The sequence below is a fragment of the Ciona intestinalis genome, chromosome 3 (assembly GCF_000224145.3).
Source record: "Ciona intestinalis chromosome 3, KH, whole genome shotgun sequence".
NCBI lineage: Eukaryota > Metazoa > Chordata > Ascidiacea > Phlebobranchia > Cionidae > Ciona > Ciona intestinalis.
The window spans coordinates 5808368-5822389 of record NC_020168.2 but is presented as its reverse complement, the minus strand read 5'-3'; the positions used below and the strand labels follow the sequence as shown (position 1 = coordinate 5822389).

The following is a 14022-nucleotide window of genomic DNA, read 5'->3' as shown; positions in this document are numbered from 1 at the left end:
CGTACATATAACTCAAATAACTTATATTGATAGGAATTTGGTATATAAGACACTTGCGCTACTACAATGGGCTAGTGAGAACCTAACAACGCAAATTATCATAAGCAAAACTGACGATGACGTAGCGGTTGATTTCTTTGAGTTATCAAAAAATCTTAAAGACATTTTGAACGACGTATCGGCGCATGAAAACGGAAGAAAAAAGAATGCATTTGAACAATTTCCAATTATATGCGGGGAGGAGCATCGTGTCCGGGATGTACCGCAGCGCGGAATAAATGATAAAAATTACGTCTCAATCGAAGAGTATGCGCCAAGCACATTTCCTACGTTCTGCTCGGGCCCAATGTATGTAATACCTATGGCTTTAGCTAAAGATATTTACGATTTAACCTGCGATCATGGAATGTTGAGAGCTGAGGATGTTTGGTTTACTGGGATAGTAAGAGACCGACTTGGCAGAGGCGATAGTAACATTGTGGGACACAAATATCGTTTCGCACAGCATTATCAAACATCTCTAACGACTTTGGAATACAGAAAACAAAATATGCAGAGGGTGCACCTCTCAATGGTTAACAAATTAGAAGTCTTCAAAATACACTGGTGTTGATCAGAGCCATAGAAATACCGAGTAGTCCAACCCATTGTTACGTAAAACACAAATTGAACGGCAATTTGGGTCCAAAATAACACAGTAGGTATAGGGAAAATGTATGTTTTTCGGTAAATTACAGAAAAACTTGGGCCTAAAAACAAATTTAAAGGTTGAAAAATGTAAAAAACATGTGTTATTTGTTTTCTGTGTCAAAAAAAGTCAAAAATTAGAATTAGAAGCGGTTGATTTGCGACATTTTAGTCATTTAATGCCGCTAAATTTATACATTTTTTCTAAAAAATGTTTGGTAAGGTAAATAGAAGCTGTTTTACACCTTCCCACAATAGGAAAACACAAACAAAACTTAACAAGTTCGTTTAAACCCATTGTCAAAGTCACCACTTTTGCTCTATTTTGGACACACATAGACGGCAGTTGGACTACTCGGTGTTTATACGACTCTGGTGTTGATGTTGTTCACAATAACCAACTGTGCAAGCGGTCCAATATTTTTTGTCTACAACACACATATTCGAGATTAGGTGGAAATATAAGTAAACTACGTCCTTTCAAATGATTATTCTTTTTGTGTCGTTTTAAATAACTCTAAAATAATCACCCCTTCACAGTAAAATATATATTTAAGCATAGTACTCTCTGTTTAAGCTTTAAGTTTGATTTTAATCGCTTTGTTTTTTTAGTGGTTTTGTTTAATGTGATTTCTATGACAATAAAGTTGAAAGGATGTTGCGTCATTTCGCACGTTTTCGTAAAAACGAAAGGTCGAGAATGATGTCCCAGTTTCGCAAGCTTGTTGCTATGCTGTGTTTCACGTGTACAGGTATTTACGTGTGGTGGAAGAGCTTAACTGTGCAGTATTTTGTATCGTGGGTTGTGTAACATTGAGGGTTATACTTTAAAAATCGATTATTAGTTTAGTCTCGTTATTTTATTCGTATTTTTTAAACTGTAAATTCTTGACGCAGAATATTGTGTAGGTTTCTTCGTGCTTGCTTTATTAATTATTTTCAATAAAAATGCTGAATACAGTTTGTCGGTCTGTGCGCCTGCAACATAAAAAGTTAGTTCAAGGTCTCCACAGAGGTTATCACGTTCAATCACATAATGCAACATTGCCTAATCGTTTTATCGGCCGCTCCTTTGCATCCGAAGCAGTGCGAGGAGCTGTTGTTGGAATTGATCTTGGAACGACCAATTCATGTGTTGCTGTGATGGACGGGAAACAAGCGAAAGTACTTGAAAATGCTGAAGGATCTCGAACCACTCCATCTGTAATTGCGTTTACCCCAGAAGGAGAGCGACTTGCAGGCACACCAGCTAGAAGACAAGCAGTGACCAATCCCGGTAATACATTTTATGCAACCAAGCGTCTTATTGGTAGACGATTTGATGATGCCGAAATACAAAAAGAATTAAAAACCTCTACTTTTAAAATTGTCAAAGCAACTAACGGCGATGCTTGGGTTGAAGGAACAGATGGCAAGCGTTATTCTCCATCGCAGATCGGCGCCTTTGTTTTAACAAAAATGAAGGAGACTGCAGAGAGTTACCTTAATCAACCAGTCAAAAACGCAGTAGTAACAGTTCCGGCTTACTTTAATGATTCTCAACGTCAAGCTACAAAGGATGCCGGCCAGATTTCTGGGTTGAATGTTCTACGTGTTATCAATGAACCTACAGCGGCTGCCCTTGCTTATGGCATGGATAAGTCAGAAGATAAAATTATAGCCGTGTACGACCTTGGTGGTGGTACCTTCGATATTTCATTGCTTGAAATTCAGAAGGGTGTGTTTGAAGTAAAGTCAACAAATGGAGATACTCTTCTTGGAGGTGAAGATTTTGACAATGTTCTTGTAGAGCATTTGGTGAAAGAGTTTTTACGTGATCAAGGTGTGGATTTAAAGAAAGACAAAATGGCGATTCAGAGGGTAAAGGAAGCAGCTGAAAAAGCGAAAATGGAACTCTCATCGTCGTTACAAACTGATATCAACTTACCATACCTTACCATGGATGCAAGCGGCCCAAAACACATGAATTTGAAAATGTCGAGATCCCAGTTGGAACAACTTGTTGGTGGATTGATCAAACGTACTGTGCAACCGTGTGAAAAGGCCATTCAAGATGCAGAAGTGTCCAAGAGTGACATTGGTGAAATTATTCTTGTTGGTGGCATGACCAGGATGCCTAAGGTTCAGTTCACTGTTCAATCTATATTTGGAAAGCAAGCCAGCAAGGCCGTGAATCCTGATGAAGCTGTAGCAATGGGGGCTGCCATCCAAGGTGGTGTGCTTGCTGGAAATGTTACGGATGTCCTTCTACTTGATGTGACACCTCTGTCCCTTGGTATTGAAACTCTCGGCGGCGTTTTTACTAAATTGATCACACGTAACACTACAATTCCAACTAAAAAAAGCCAGGTCTTTAGCACCGCTGCTGATGGTCAAACACAAGTAGAAATTAAAGTCCATCAAGGTGAAAGAGAAATGGCTCTTGACAACAAAATGCTCGGACAATTCCAACTCGTCGGTATTCCACCAGCACCCCGCGGTGTCCCCCAAGTTGAGGTTACTTTTGATATCGATGCCAACGGCATTGTGAATGTGTCTGCCAAAGACAAGGGAACTGGAAGAGAACAGCAGATTGTAATCCAATCATCAGGAGGACTTAGCAAGGATGAAATTGAAAACATGATCAAACGAGCAGAAGAGTATGCGGAGGAAGATAAACAGAGAAAAGAAAAAGTTGAAATTGTCAATCAAGCAGAAAATGTTATCCATGACACAGAGACCAAAATGGAAGAGTTCAAAGATCAACTTCCACAGGACGAGTGTGAGCAGATCAAGGAAGAGATCACCAAAGTGCGCGAGATCCTTGCCAACAAAGACACACAGTCGGTTGAAGTAATTCGTGAAGGCTTCTCCGGTTTGCAACAAAAGAGCTTGAAACTTTTTGAAATGGCGTATAAAAAGATGGCTGCTGAGAAAGAACAAAGTGGAGGAAGCTCGGAAAGTTCTTCGCAAGAAACTTCTTCAGATTCATCAGATGACCAAAAAAAGCAACAGCAATAAAATAAACTATTTTTAAAATTCTTCCACTTAAGAAATCCAATATGTTGTATGACGCTAACCATGGCATTTGGTGTACAAACTATCAAACAACCTGTAACTATCACTTAATTTTTACCAATTGCAAAAGTTGGATGTTGGCTTTGCTTTGGGTGTACTTTTTCATTTCTCACCTGTACTTAAAAGTGCACTCACACAAATGGTTTATTCTATAGTGTTAAAGCTGCTTTTTACTGTTAAAGTTTCAATTGTTTGAACAGTTATACCTTTGTTTTAAATACAAAGTAGTTCTCATGTTTATAAGAAAAAGTCATGGTATCACGCTACCTATTAAATTATCCACAAAACAAAATACAATCACCAAATTATATTTTCCTATTCGAATTTGCAACAGTGGTAGTATTGTGTACATGGTTATATTTTATTTGATTCAACGCCAAAACCAGAAATACGTTTCATTGTATTTAGTGTATAAAAACTTTTTGTTGCAAGAAATTGGTAATTACTCTTAGTTCACAATAAGTCCACAAAATATAAGAATTTAACACACAACTGTTGTAAATCTAATGTTGGCCAATTTTGTAAACTCTTTTCAACTGTAATTTAGGTAACAGTCTGTATAGGGGTTAGAAAACACACAAAACTAAGCATTAAACCACATTGAAATGGCCTCTAACAGACATTTCGTTGTTGAAGTATATTCCGTGGAAACCAATGAAGTTTTCCCAATCAAAGATGTCTGTAACTCAACCAATATTAAGGAATTGAAAATCAAGTTAGAGTTGCTTGTTGGCATACCCACACACTTGCAAAGAATAATGTATTTAGATGAAGGTATATTAGTAATAGTTATTTAGTTTATTCTTCTGCTGTTGTTACAACACCTAAGTTACCTAATATACTTAAAAATTGAAGTTCAAATTACTTTTCTAGTAAAATTTAAAAATCTCATCGGCCGAAAAAATCGCAGGCAAACATGGAATAAAGTCAATATACAAAAATTTTCTACCGGAAATCTAGTTTCAATTGTTTACTATTAGTTATTAAGTTGTTTGTAGTCTTGACTGTTGAATACTTGGTTGTAATGAGTATACCATAGTGTTGCATTGCTCTGTTATTGATTTAGTTTTAGTATTATATAGGCCTATTGAATATTCTTTTGACTTGGGTTTATCATTTGTAAGTTTATTAAAACCAAAGAGAAATATTTTTAGTCTTAGAGATATGAAAGTTTTGGCATTGGTGAAGAATCCTGTAGTTCGTTGGTGGGTTTTGTTAGAGATTGCTAGTTGTGGCAGTAGTTCGGGTTCAGTGGTTATAGGAGTTAGGGGTAAGAGGTTAGTGGGTAAATTGGGTGGCAGATAACATTGTGGGGGGATTCTTTACCAACATGGAACGTTTTTAATCTGTACCACCACAGCCACAGAACTTAATGGTTTTCTCATGTTTCTAGGTGATATGGAGGACAACAGTACATTGAAACACCACGATGTTGTATCAGGAGCAAGATTAACTCTCAGGATTTGGGCTTCATGGTCTTCTTTAATACATGCAAGTGCAAAAGGTCACATTCCTGATGTAAGACATTTGTTTATGAATCATTTATCTTCATGTTAAACAAATGTAGTTCTTAGTGATATTCTCTTTAACTTTCTTTTTGAAAGTTATAAATCAGTAAATATTGTCCTAATGTACCGCTTGGCAATTGGAAGGTGTATTTTAGTCTTGTTTGCTTTGGTTTGCCACAATTTTTTAAATATAATGACAAAGTGTTGTTCCCTTAAACAATTTGTTTAACATTTTTCAACAGCAATAGTTTGTAAATATTATTGTTATCCTTAGTTTTTATTTTTGTGTATTTTCTAATTTGAAGTTATGTAATGTAGAAACAAAACACTAAAACAGTATGGTGTAAAAATTTTTGTCAAAAGGACTGTAATTATTTAGGTCCTGAAATTGGGCGTGACTGCAGACAGTGATTTTAAGAATCCGAACACTGAACAAATGACAGCACAAGTAAGAAGAGAATGGTTTCTCGGTCGAGCTGCAATTGCTTTGTATATTGCTGCACATAGAGGAAACGTGGAACTGATGAAAGCACTTATTGAAGCAGGTATTATGGTGGAATAAAGTGATTTAAATCACTCTATTCTGTTACTTTTGCTACCAGACATGTAATTATTCTTTTAACAGCTCATCCGGTATAAAAAAGTAATGTAAATCTGATGTTTTATTTGCCATCCAGAAAGTTTCATTTCCTGTTGAAGTCTTGCAGGGTTGCAGGGTGGCAGACAAAACATCAAAAACACACTACGTTTTATCATACCAGTTAAGCCGTTAAAAGAGTATAAATCACTTTTTTTCATGGCTATAATTTAGCGAATTGCATAAAATTTACTCAAACTAAATTTAAGATCTGAAATTTAAATTTTATCACTTTTAACTAAATTTTGATTTTAAAACAATAGAATGCTAGGAGGACATCTCATTAAAACTTGTCATTAGTTTCATGTATATTATTGCACAGGTGTTGATATTACTGCCACCACTAAATATGGTCGGAATGCGTTACATGTAGCTGCAGCTGGTGGACAAGATAAATGTGTTGACTTACTACTTGCTCATGGTGCAGGTAATGTATTGAAAAAATCCAAAAAAAATTCAGTTACAAATTTACATACATGGTCGTGAGCGGGCACGAACTGTATAAAACAGAACATCGGTGTTATAAAGATTGTTAATGCCCCACCATGCGAAGATAAGACCAGTTTTATTCATTTATTTATATTAATTTTGTTAACCTATTAAAACTATAGTTTAAAAACATAGATTTTAAGAATTCCTGATCCACATGGTGAAGGTTTATCGCCTATGATCACTTAAGTAATTTTGACTCTTGAAACACATAATATGCAAAATTTTAATTTTTCGTGCTAAATAATGACATATAACGAGTCTAACGACATAAGCTTGATTTTTTTGTCCTAAACATAAAATAGTCTTTCTGCAAACATGTTTTTAGGAGTCTTGATCAGCATTGAAGATAAACTTGGAGAAACTCCTCTTCAGTCTGCTGCAACCTCCGGACACAAATCTTGTGAGCGAAGACTTTTCCTCTTTCAGGTTAAATATACATTCTTGCTCTCCTAGACTCTTGCATATAATTATTCATGTTTGTATGTTAGAATTTTGAATTTGCTAGATCACTTGGAGAACTAGTTGCTCTCCCTTTTCTGTTAAAAGTTTCTGTTTAAAAACTTAAGTTTGTGATTTTTTACTAGTTTTGTATGAAGTTGTTCAATACTTAAAATTTTGCCTATGGTTCAGTATATCTGTGTTGCTTGCTGTTTTACATGCTGTTGTTACCTTTATAACAATGTTTACATCACATATGCAGTGGAGAAAACGAGCTTCCAAGATGCAAAAGATTGCTCTTCATTCACATGATCAGTTGATGGCTCACCAACTTTATGATTCTTCGTCTAAAACTTGTCTGCGAGGATCGCAAAGTCAGATCTACCAGAGTCAAATCCTACCCCCACAAGTACGTAATGTTTGATACATGTACACAGTTCTTTCAACCTTTTTGTGACACGACCGAAGTATTAGGGATAAAATTGTTAAAGGTTTAGTGACACAATTTTCAAAACCACATTCACATAACTTAACTGTACGTTTGTACATAGTATATTGTTCAAATACATAAAAAGACTTCTGAAAGCAGTCTTCAGTAGATACTCACTATAGTAGATACTCACGAAAGTATTGTATTTATCTTTTCGCCTGAAACAGGAGTTTCAAGGCACAGGACTTGGTTCGAAACGAAGTGAGCCGATCATCAAATCAATGATGACAGATCAACAAAATTCAAATGAGACCAAATCACAACTCACCAAGGATTTCCCTGTAATTGGAAAACCCAGCCAAAAGTCTGTTACTGAAAGGTGAGGTGAAATTAAACACCATTTATTAGTTTGTTTTATGTACATATTTTTCATCTTAAAATGTCATAGTCTATCATGAAAAAGGAATTTATAATAATAATTCTGATAGGTTAATTAAAAAATGTTTTTTTAACTTTTTTTGTTTTTTTAAAGATGTATTATACATAATTTCTCTATTTTTTTTTTTTTAGCAAAAAGTCCACTTCAAAAATTTCATTTGAAGTTGTGAAATCAAGCGGCCATGACAGCCCGCTCTCCACGCAAACCACACAATATAAGCATCATAAACAAGAGGAAATGACCAGCCATCCTGTGCATCAACGCACATGATGTTAATGTTATTTATTTTTATTACATGTTCCTGTTTAGTTATGTGTAGTGGCTGCCAAGACTAGTTGTATGCCTACATGTTTAAAAGCTTGGCCTGTGTTGTTAGTTATACACTGTATTGGAACTAGCAAATTGTTTTACCGGTATATGTACTGTTTTATTCTTTGTTTAAATCTGTGTTGGTATCTGCCAAGTTTACTGTTATTTTAACGTGCACTTGTTCTTTTGTTTACCAAATTTCTGTGTAACTTTGTTGTATTACCCCACTGTGCACTTACACTGTACTTCATTAAGCGTTAGCATATTTTATATCTATTTCTGTCAAAACTTAACTTTGTTACGAACTTCTAACCTTAATGCCTTATTTTGTAGAATGGTTAAGAGTTAGGTTAACAATTAGCATTAAACAATACATTATGCTGAATAGTGGCCACACCAACCCATGCTTGTAGCATGCAGAGCGTCTTCTTGCCAGCAACGGAGTGTGGAAGTTCTGACGATGTTTTTATCGGCGCTGACAACGAAGAGAAAGAGGTTGAGGATGAGGTTGCCACCCCCCGTACTTTGCGACCTCGAAAACTTGCTCCTACGGTGACGAAACGAGATCTAACCAAGCAGGTATACATGGAATGGTGTATGGTCCAAAAGATTTTGTATGAACAGTATATTATATAGGCCTATAGCATATATTATTTGTTGTATATGAAAAATTATATATATATATAGCATAATATATTTGTATATGAAAAAAAGTAGAAGTTGTCTTAATAAATAGAGTTTGGTTTGGTGCAGTAGCATTATTCAAAATGTTCACAGTATCTACCTTCTTAATACTGTAAAAACATTTAGCAGTTTTGGTTTATAAGTATTAATTACTTGCTAGTTGCTACTACTGTTTTAATAAAAAGTCCTGTTACTAAAATTGATGTTGTAACTACTGTTTAAAAAAAAATAATTAATGTACAGATTCGAGAGGTGGTAGCTCGAAGACATCATAGTTTAGATGAAAAGCTATTCCTGGATGAGCACTGTTCGCTGGTGAAAGCTGTACGTGCCAGAGCCTCCAGCTACTCAAAGCTTAAGCAACGTTCACAAGAAGTAAGAAATTTATTTGTTTGAAGTAGAAATTTATTTGTGGGAAGTAGTCACTGCCATTTCAGATACACAAAAAACCTTTCAGATACACAAAAAACCACAAAAAAAGCAAAATCTTCATGTTATATTCAATTTATTCCAGGTTTTTGATGATCCAGTCACGTTACATGCAAAATGCATTGATTTGGCCAAAGCACTTCAGACTGCTAAGCATGCTGTAGTTTACACTGGTGCTGGGATAAGCACAGCAGCAAACATACCGGACTACAGAGGAACAAATGGAGTTTGGACTCGTCTTAAATCAGGAAAGGATGTTAATTCATGTAAGTGTGTGTACCCTTTTTAAAAAATACTTTTTTTTTAATAATTTAAGTTGTGAGTTGCATTGGTGTAAAGCTGTTTACAGACTTTATTTTATGTTATCACCTGTTCTATGGTGCCTACGTGCAGTACACAAAGAGGGAGATAAATTAGGCATTTATTGCAATTGGCAGTGTTCATATTTATCAAGTTGTTAGCCCTTTTTATTTGATTTTTTAGGTTGCTTCCAAAAATCCCGGGTGGAAATTTAATTTTCCATTTGATTACTGTAACATAGAACATTAATTTATGCAGAAAATAGGTAAAAATAACCCCACAAGTGGTAATATTGAATACCTAATCTACAGAAAGCAAAACAAATAATGAGTTTTTCTAAATTTGTTGTATTTTAGGTCAAAACTTGGTGAGTGCTGTTCCCACATTCACTCATATGTGTATAGAAGCATTGGTAAGGCACCACATTGTTCAACATGTTGTTTCCCAAAACTGTGACGGTCTTCACGTACGTAGTGGGGTGCCATCGGATAAATTATCAGAACTGCATGGAAACATGTTTTGTGAAGTAAGTATATTATATACCAATATATAGCATAACATAGTAGTCATAGGGGTGCTCATATTGTTTGTAAATACCAGATACCAAACTCAAAATGTGATGCTTCTCGTATTTTATGTGTCCAAACTCCAAACTAATGTATTTTGTCACATTGTCACTTAATTACAAAAATTGTCGGAAGTCCAGAAAGCAGTTACCCACAAAGTTGAATACAACTTTTAAGTGAGCACCAGGTGTGCGAAATAGAAAATAAAACAAGTAGTTGGAAATGGTACTACTTAGACATATAAAAAAACATAAAAAAATCCCAAACTAACTTGGTACACCTTTCCACTCCAGATTTGTCCAAATTGTGATGCTACATATTATCGTTTATTTGACGTCACTGAACATACTGCGTTAAGAAGACATTCTACAGGACGTACATGCGATAAATGCAACGAGGGTTTGAAAGATACGATTGTTCATTTTGGTGAACGTAGTGATGCAAGGTACAATTATTTCTGCAAGATTTCCCAGTAATTTATTTTTCTTGTTCATGTTCGTAAGTTGTGTAAAGTACTTGAGTTATTCCAGTTGTTTAGAATTATGTATCTAACATCGAATTGTACTAAAATTATCAAAATTACCTGCGAACTCTTTTATTCTTTACTCGTTTCAACATAAGTTTGTTATCCACACTAGACACTTTTCGTTACACCTAATTTTTTTAGTAAAAGTTTTTTTTAGAAGATTTTTGCTTTCATATGGGATTTTTCATCCAAGTTTTTTTTTTTAATTTTAGATGGCCACATAACTGGGAAAGCGCTGAATCGAATGCATATGATGCTGATCTTATTTTGTGTCTTGGTTCAAGTCTTAAGGTGTTGAGATCTTACAAGCAACTGTGGCTGACTGAAAGGTTGTTCAACTACATACTTCATATTATTACAATGAAGAGAATCTATATTACAAAGTTTAGTAATATTAAATTACAGTTAGCATTAGTGTTCGTTTAACCCGACAGTGACAGAGAGTTTCCGGTTAACAAATTTCTAGCTTTATTGTTTGTTAAGTAAAATATTTTAAAACACTTGCCACAGCTTTGATTTAAGGTTACACATCAAAAGTACATATTATGTTATACTAGCAATGCCATATGAATCAACTTTTAATATCCTACAATGGTTATCACACAACTTTGAACTTTTTTTTAATGTATAGAACAAAGAGAAATCGACCAAAGCTGTACATTGTAAACTTGCAATGGACTCCAAAAGACTCCCAAGCTACCTCAAAAATAAATGGTATATTTTCCCGTTTTTATTTTTCAACCGTGTAAAACATTTTAAATTGTTATATGCTTTGTAAGCCTATTAAATAAACCGTATACACAGATACCTATATCTGTTATTGTAATTCCTTTGCTTGGGTTGGACTTGTATCTTTGCTTTTGCTTTGAAAACTTTTTATTTTATTTCAGGATCTGTAGATGAAGTAATGAAGATAGTTATGTTGTATTTGTCCATTGTCCCTGCTGTATATTTTCAGTAAGTTGCATATTTTTGTTCTGCTTAAATATATTTGTCTAATACTGTATTTAACCTGCATGTACAGATTAAATGTATAAAATAATGTATGTATAAAAACCGTTCATGTATAATACCTTTATGTTGTGAACTTTATAGACATACAGATTCCTTGTGGGGCTTAGCAAGGCAACCAAAACTAAATGAACTTTCAACGTTTACGACAACAAGCATCACCTACCCGATCTCAACAGCTCATCAAAGCTCTCTGTCAGAACAAAGCAACATCATTAATACTCACGTATGTTCCGCAAACAGAACTGCTTCATGGCCAGGTCCAGCCCTAATTCCGCAGCCAATAGAATCACCCAATTTTTTGTCCGACACCAATAGAGAAAATGTCCTTGATGAAAAGCCCTACCTCGTTCCTGCTGTAACACATTCCCAGTACCCCAGTGCTAGCTCCCAAGTCACAGGGCAGTCAGTCGTTAGTGTAGCAGATATGTCATCTAAGGTAGAACAGCAAACGCTTAGTCAGCAATGTGTTGTAAGTCCGGCTCCCTCATGGTTTGGTAAAGGATATCGAAGTAAAGTTAATAAGAAGAATGGTTTCAAGAAAAGAGGGAAACGAAAATTATCATGAGCCTCAAAACTCTTTTACTTTTACTGTGTTTTGTATTCATTCACTAATGGCATTTTATTTTTTTATTCGAAATAAAAAAAGTTTTTTCCTTTTCTGAATTTTTCTATTGTCTTTTATGTACGATTGATCTTTTGTTTCATACTCACTTCAAGGTCTGTGTTTTGTAATCTTGTCCATTCCCTGTTGTTTTATACACTTTGTTGCATGTGAAAACAATTTTCTTGTTTTCGTTTCGCAATTATTTTATTGTATGTACCAGTGTTAGAACACTTTTTACGCAACATCACTGTTAATAAAATAAATAGAGTACAAATGCATGTTACATTCCAAGGTCTTGTTTCTGATAAAGTTGTTCAAAGTAAAACTTCATTTTATTCCAGGGTGAAACACTTGCATAAAGTAAAAAAAGTAAAATTCTTCTACTATTTTGAACGTCATTTTTGAAAATTTAAACAAACTGTAGTGTTTGCACAGACAAATATGGTATAGAAATAAACCTATTGTTTGAGACCATTCATGACCAAAGTTAGTAGAGACCGTTCTTACCTAGAAATGTTGAACAAAGGACAAATGTGATCATATTATGTGGCCACAATATAAATATTATTTGCGTATTAAATATTTTTACTTATGTAGGTGGTTTATTCCTAACCAAATGTACTGGGATAACGAAATCAGTTTTGCCAGGCGAATGTGAAGTGCGTTTTGTTTTGATATAAAAATTGTGTTGATGTTTAATTCTAATCATTCTAATCTGGGCAATTATTCGTTTGGTCTAACTTCCTTGTTAGTTACCGCAAGGTACTGCTAGAGAGCAATTTATATAAATGTGTCTTTGCGTTCTTGTTATGCAAGTCGTAGGTTTCGTTTAACATATTGGAAGGATTACATTAAATTAAAAGATATTTAGCAATATCATATAATGTAGAATCGAAACCACAAAAGCTCATTGCGTTCGTGTACTCGATGATTCATCACAAAGTCTGTCGGACCGGTTGGCGCGCCGGATAGTTTAGGTTCGCTCGAGCCCACATCGAACCGCTGTGTTATTACGGAAACGGAATCTGCTTCGTATTGCCTTCATGAGCGGCGTAAGTAAATAAACACTGGTGGCCCGAAAGTCACGAAATCGTAGATGACTAATCCTGATCCATTATCAGGACAAGACGGTTTTATCCGCGGTTTGCTCGGAATAAACCTCCATTTTTGTCGATTTTGTAAACAAGGCGTTCCGGCCGGCCAGTGCTGCACGATAAATAATACGGTTCAATATAATAATACATAAAGGTGCGTGTGATTTCTATTAGCGGCAACACTGGGCCGTTCATGTGAGCCTCCGCCTTAATAAGCTGGGTGAGGAAGCAGGAATCGGAATGGCATGACAAAGTTACCTTTTTCTAATACCGCGGTTTATTTATTACTTATTTGATTGTATGACGCAATACATGTAGATTATCTAATAGGCTGCGTATGCGGATACAAGGTAGGCGTAAGCGCCACACGTCAATTTACACGCTGTATAGTGATAAAGGTATCCACGTATACGTCATTACAACACCCTATAACACGGAGGTCACACAGGTGAATATGTCGTAATTAAATTCCTGTATAGAATTCAAAAATGATGTTATATTGATGTTATATAAAAAGTGCAACGTACATAGTTCGTAGAGACTGGAGCGTCGATTCCGTACATGTGTACATCATAGCGGCAAACATGTTGTCAAAAAACTCTTCTTTGGTCCGTTCGTTTAATTACTGCGAACGAAATCATCTGTCAAAAATAGAAAGTCTTCTGTAGAATGATCTGCATAAGTCTGCTGGCGGTCGGTGGCGCGGTCGGTGGCGCGGTCGCTTAGTGGTGGGCAATTATCAGTCTCTCTGAGTCAGACAAGCCGTCGTTCGGCCGCTGCAAAATAAATAACCGAATGCAATTTGCGG

The 14022-nt window shown here is 35.4% G+C and overlaps 3 protein-coding genes and 1 long non-coding RNA gene across 4 annotated transcripts; 3 read left to right on the top strand and 1 right to left on the bottom strand.

The window, feature by feature from the left end:
• Window positions 1-1581: 1581 nt before the first annotated feature.
• On the top strand, window positions 1582-4291 carry LOC100175645 (stress-70 protein, mitochondrial-like). The gene has a single exon (XM_002121000.5). The coding sequence runs from the start codon at window positions 1636-1638 to the stop codon at window positions 3685-3687; it is 2052 nt and encodes a 683-aa protein (XP_002121036.1). The 5' UTR covers window positions 1582-1635; the 3' UTR covers window positions 3688-4291.
• A 2-nt stretch (window positions 4292-4293) lies between these two features.
• Window positions 4294-8327, top strand: LOC100183479 (ankyrin repeat domain-containing protein 60). The gene is made up of 8 exons (XM_002121488.5): window positions 4294-4518; window positions 5138-5262; window positions 5632-5797; window positions 6212-6316; window positions 6707-6807; window positions 7082-7228; window positions 7477-7628; window positions 7820-8327. The coding sequence occupies exons 1-8, from the start codon at window positions 4350-4352 to the stop codon at window positions 7956-7958; spliced, it is 1104 nt and encodes a 367-aa protein (XP_002121524.1). The 5' UTR covers window positions 4294-4349; the 3' UTR covers window positions 7959-8327.
• A 7-nt stretch (window positions 8328-8334) lies between these two features.
• LOC100185848 (NAD-dependent protein deacetylase sirtuin-7) lies at window positions 8335-12401 on the top strand. Its single transcript, XM_002121434.5, has 9 exons — window positions 8335-8576; window positions 8925-9056; window positions 9196-9376; window positions 9767-9936; window positions 10270-10421; window positions 10715-10831; window positions 11134-11216; window positions 11393-11459; window positions 11598-12401. The coding sequence occupies exons 1-9, from the start codon at window positions 8412-8414 to the stop codon at window positions 12079-12081; spliced, it is 1551 nt and encodes a 516-aa protein (XP_002121470.1). The 5' UTR covers window positions 8335-8411; the 3' UTR covers window positions 12082-12401.
• A 294-nt stretch (window positions 12402-12695) lies between these two features.
• On the bottom strand, window positions 12696-13830 carry LOC108949329. Its single transcript, XR_001974676.2, has 2 exons — window positions 13742-13830; window positions 12696-13326 (listed from the first exon to the last, which is right to left on the bottom strand). It is a non-coding gene; the product is annotated as an uncharacterized LOC108949329 (long non-coding RNA).
• Between the last annotated feature and the right edge of the window lie 192 nt (window positions 13831-14022).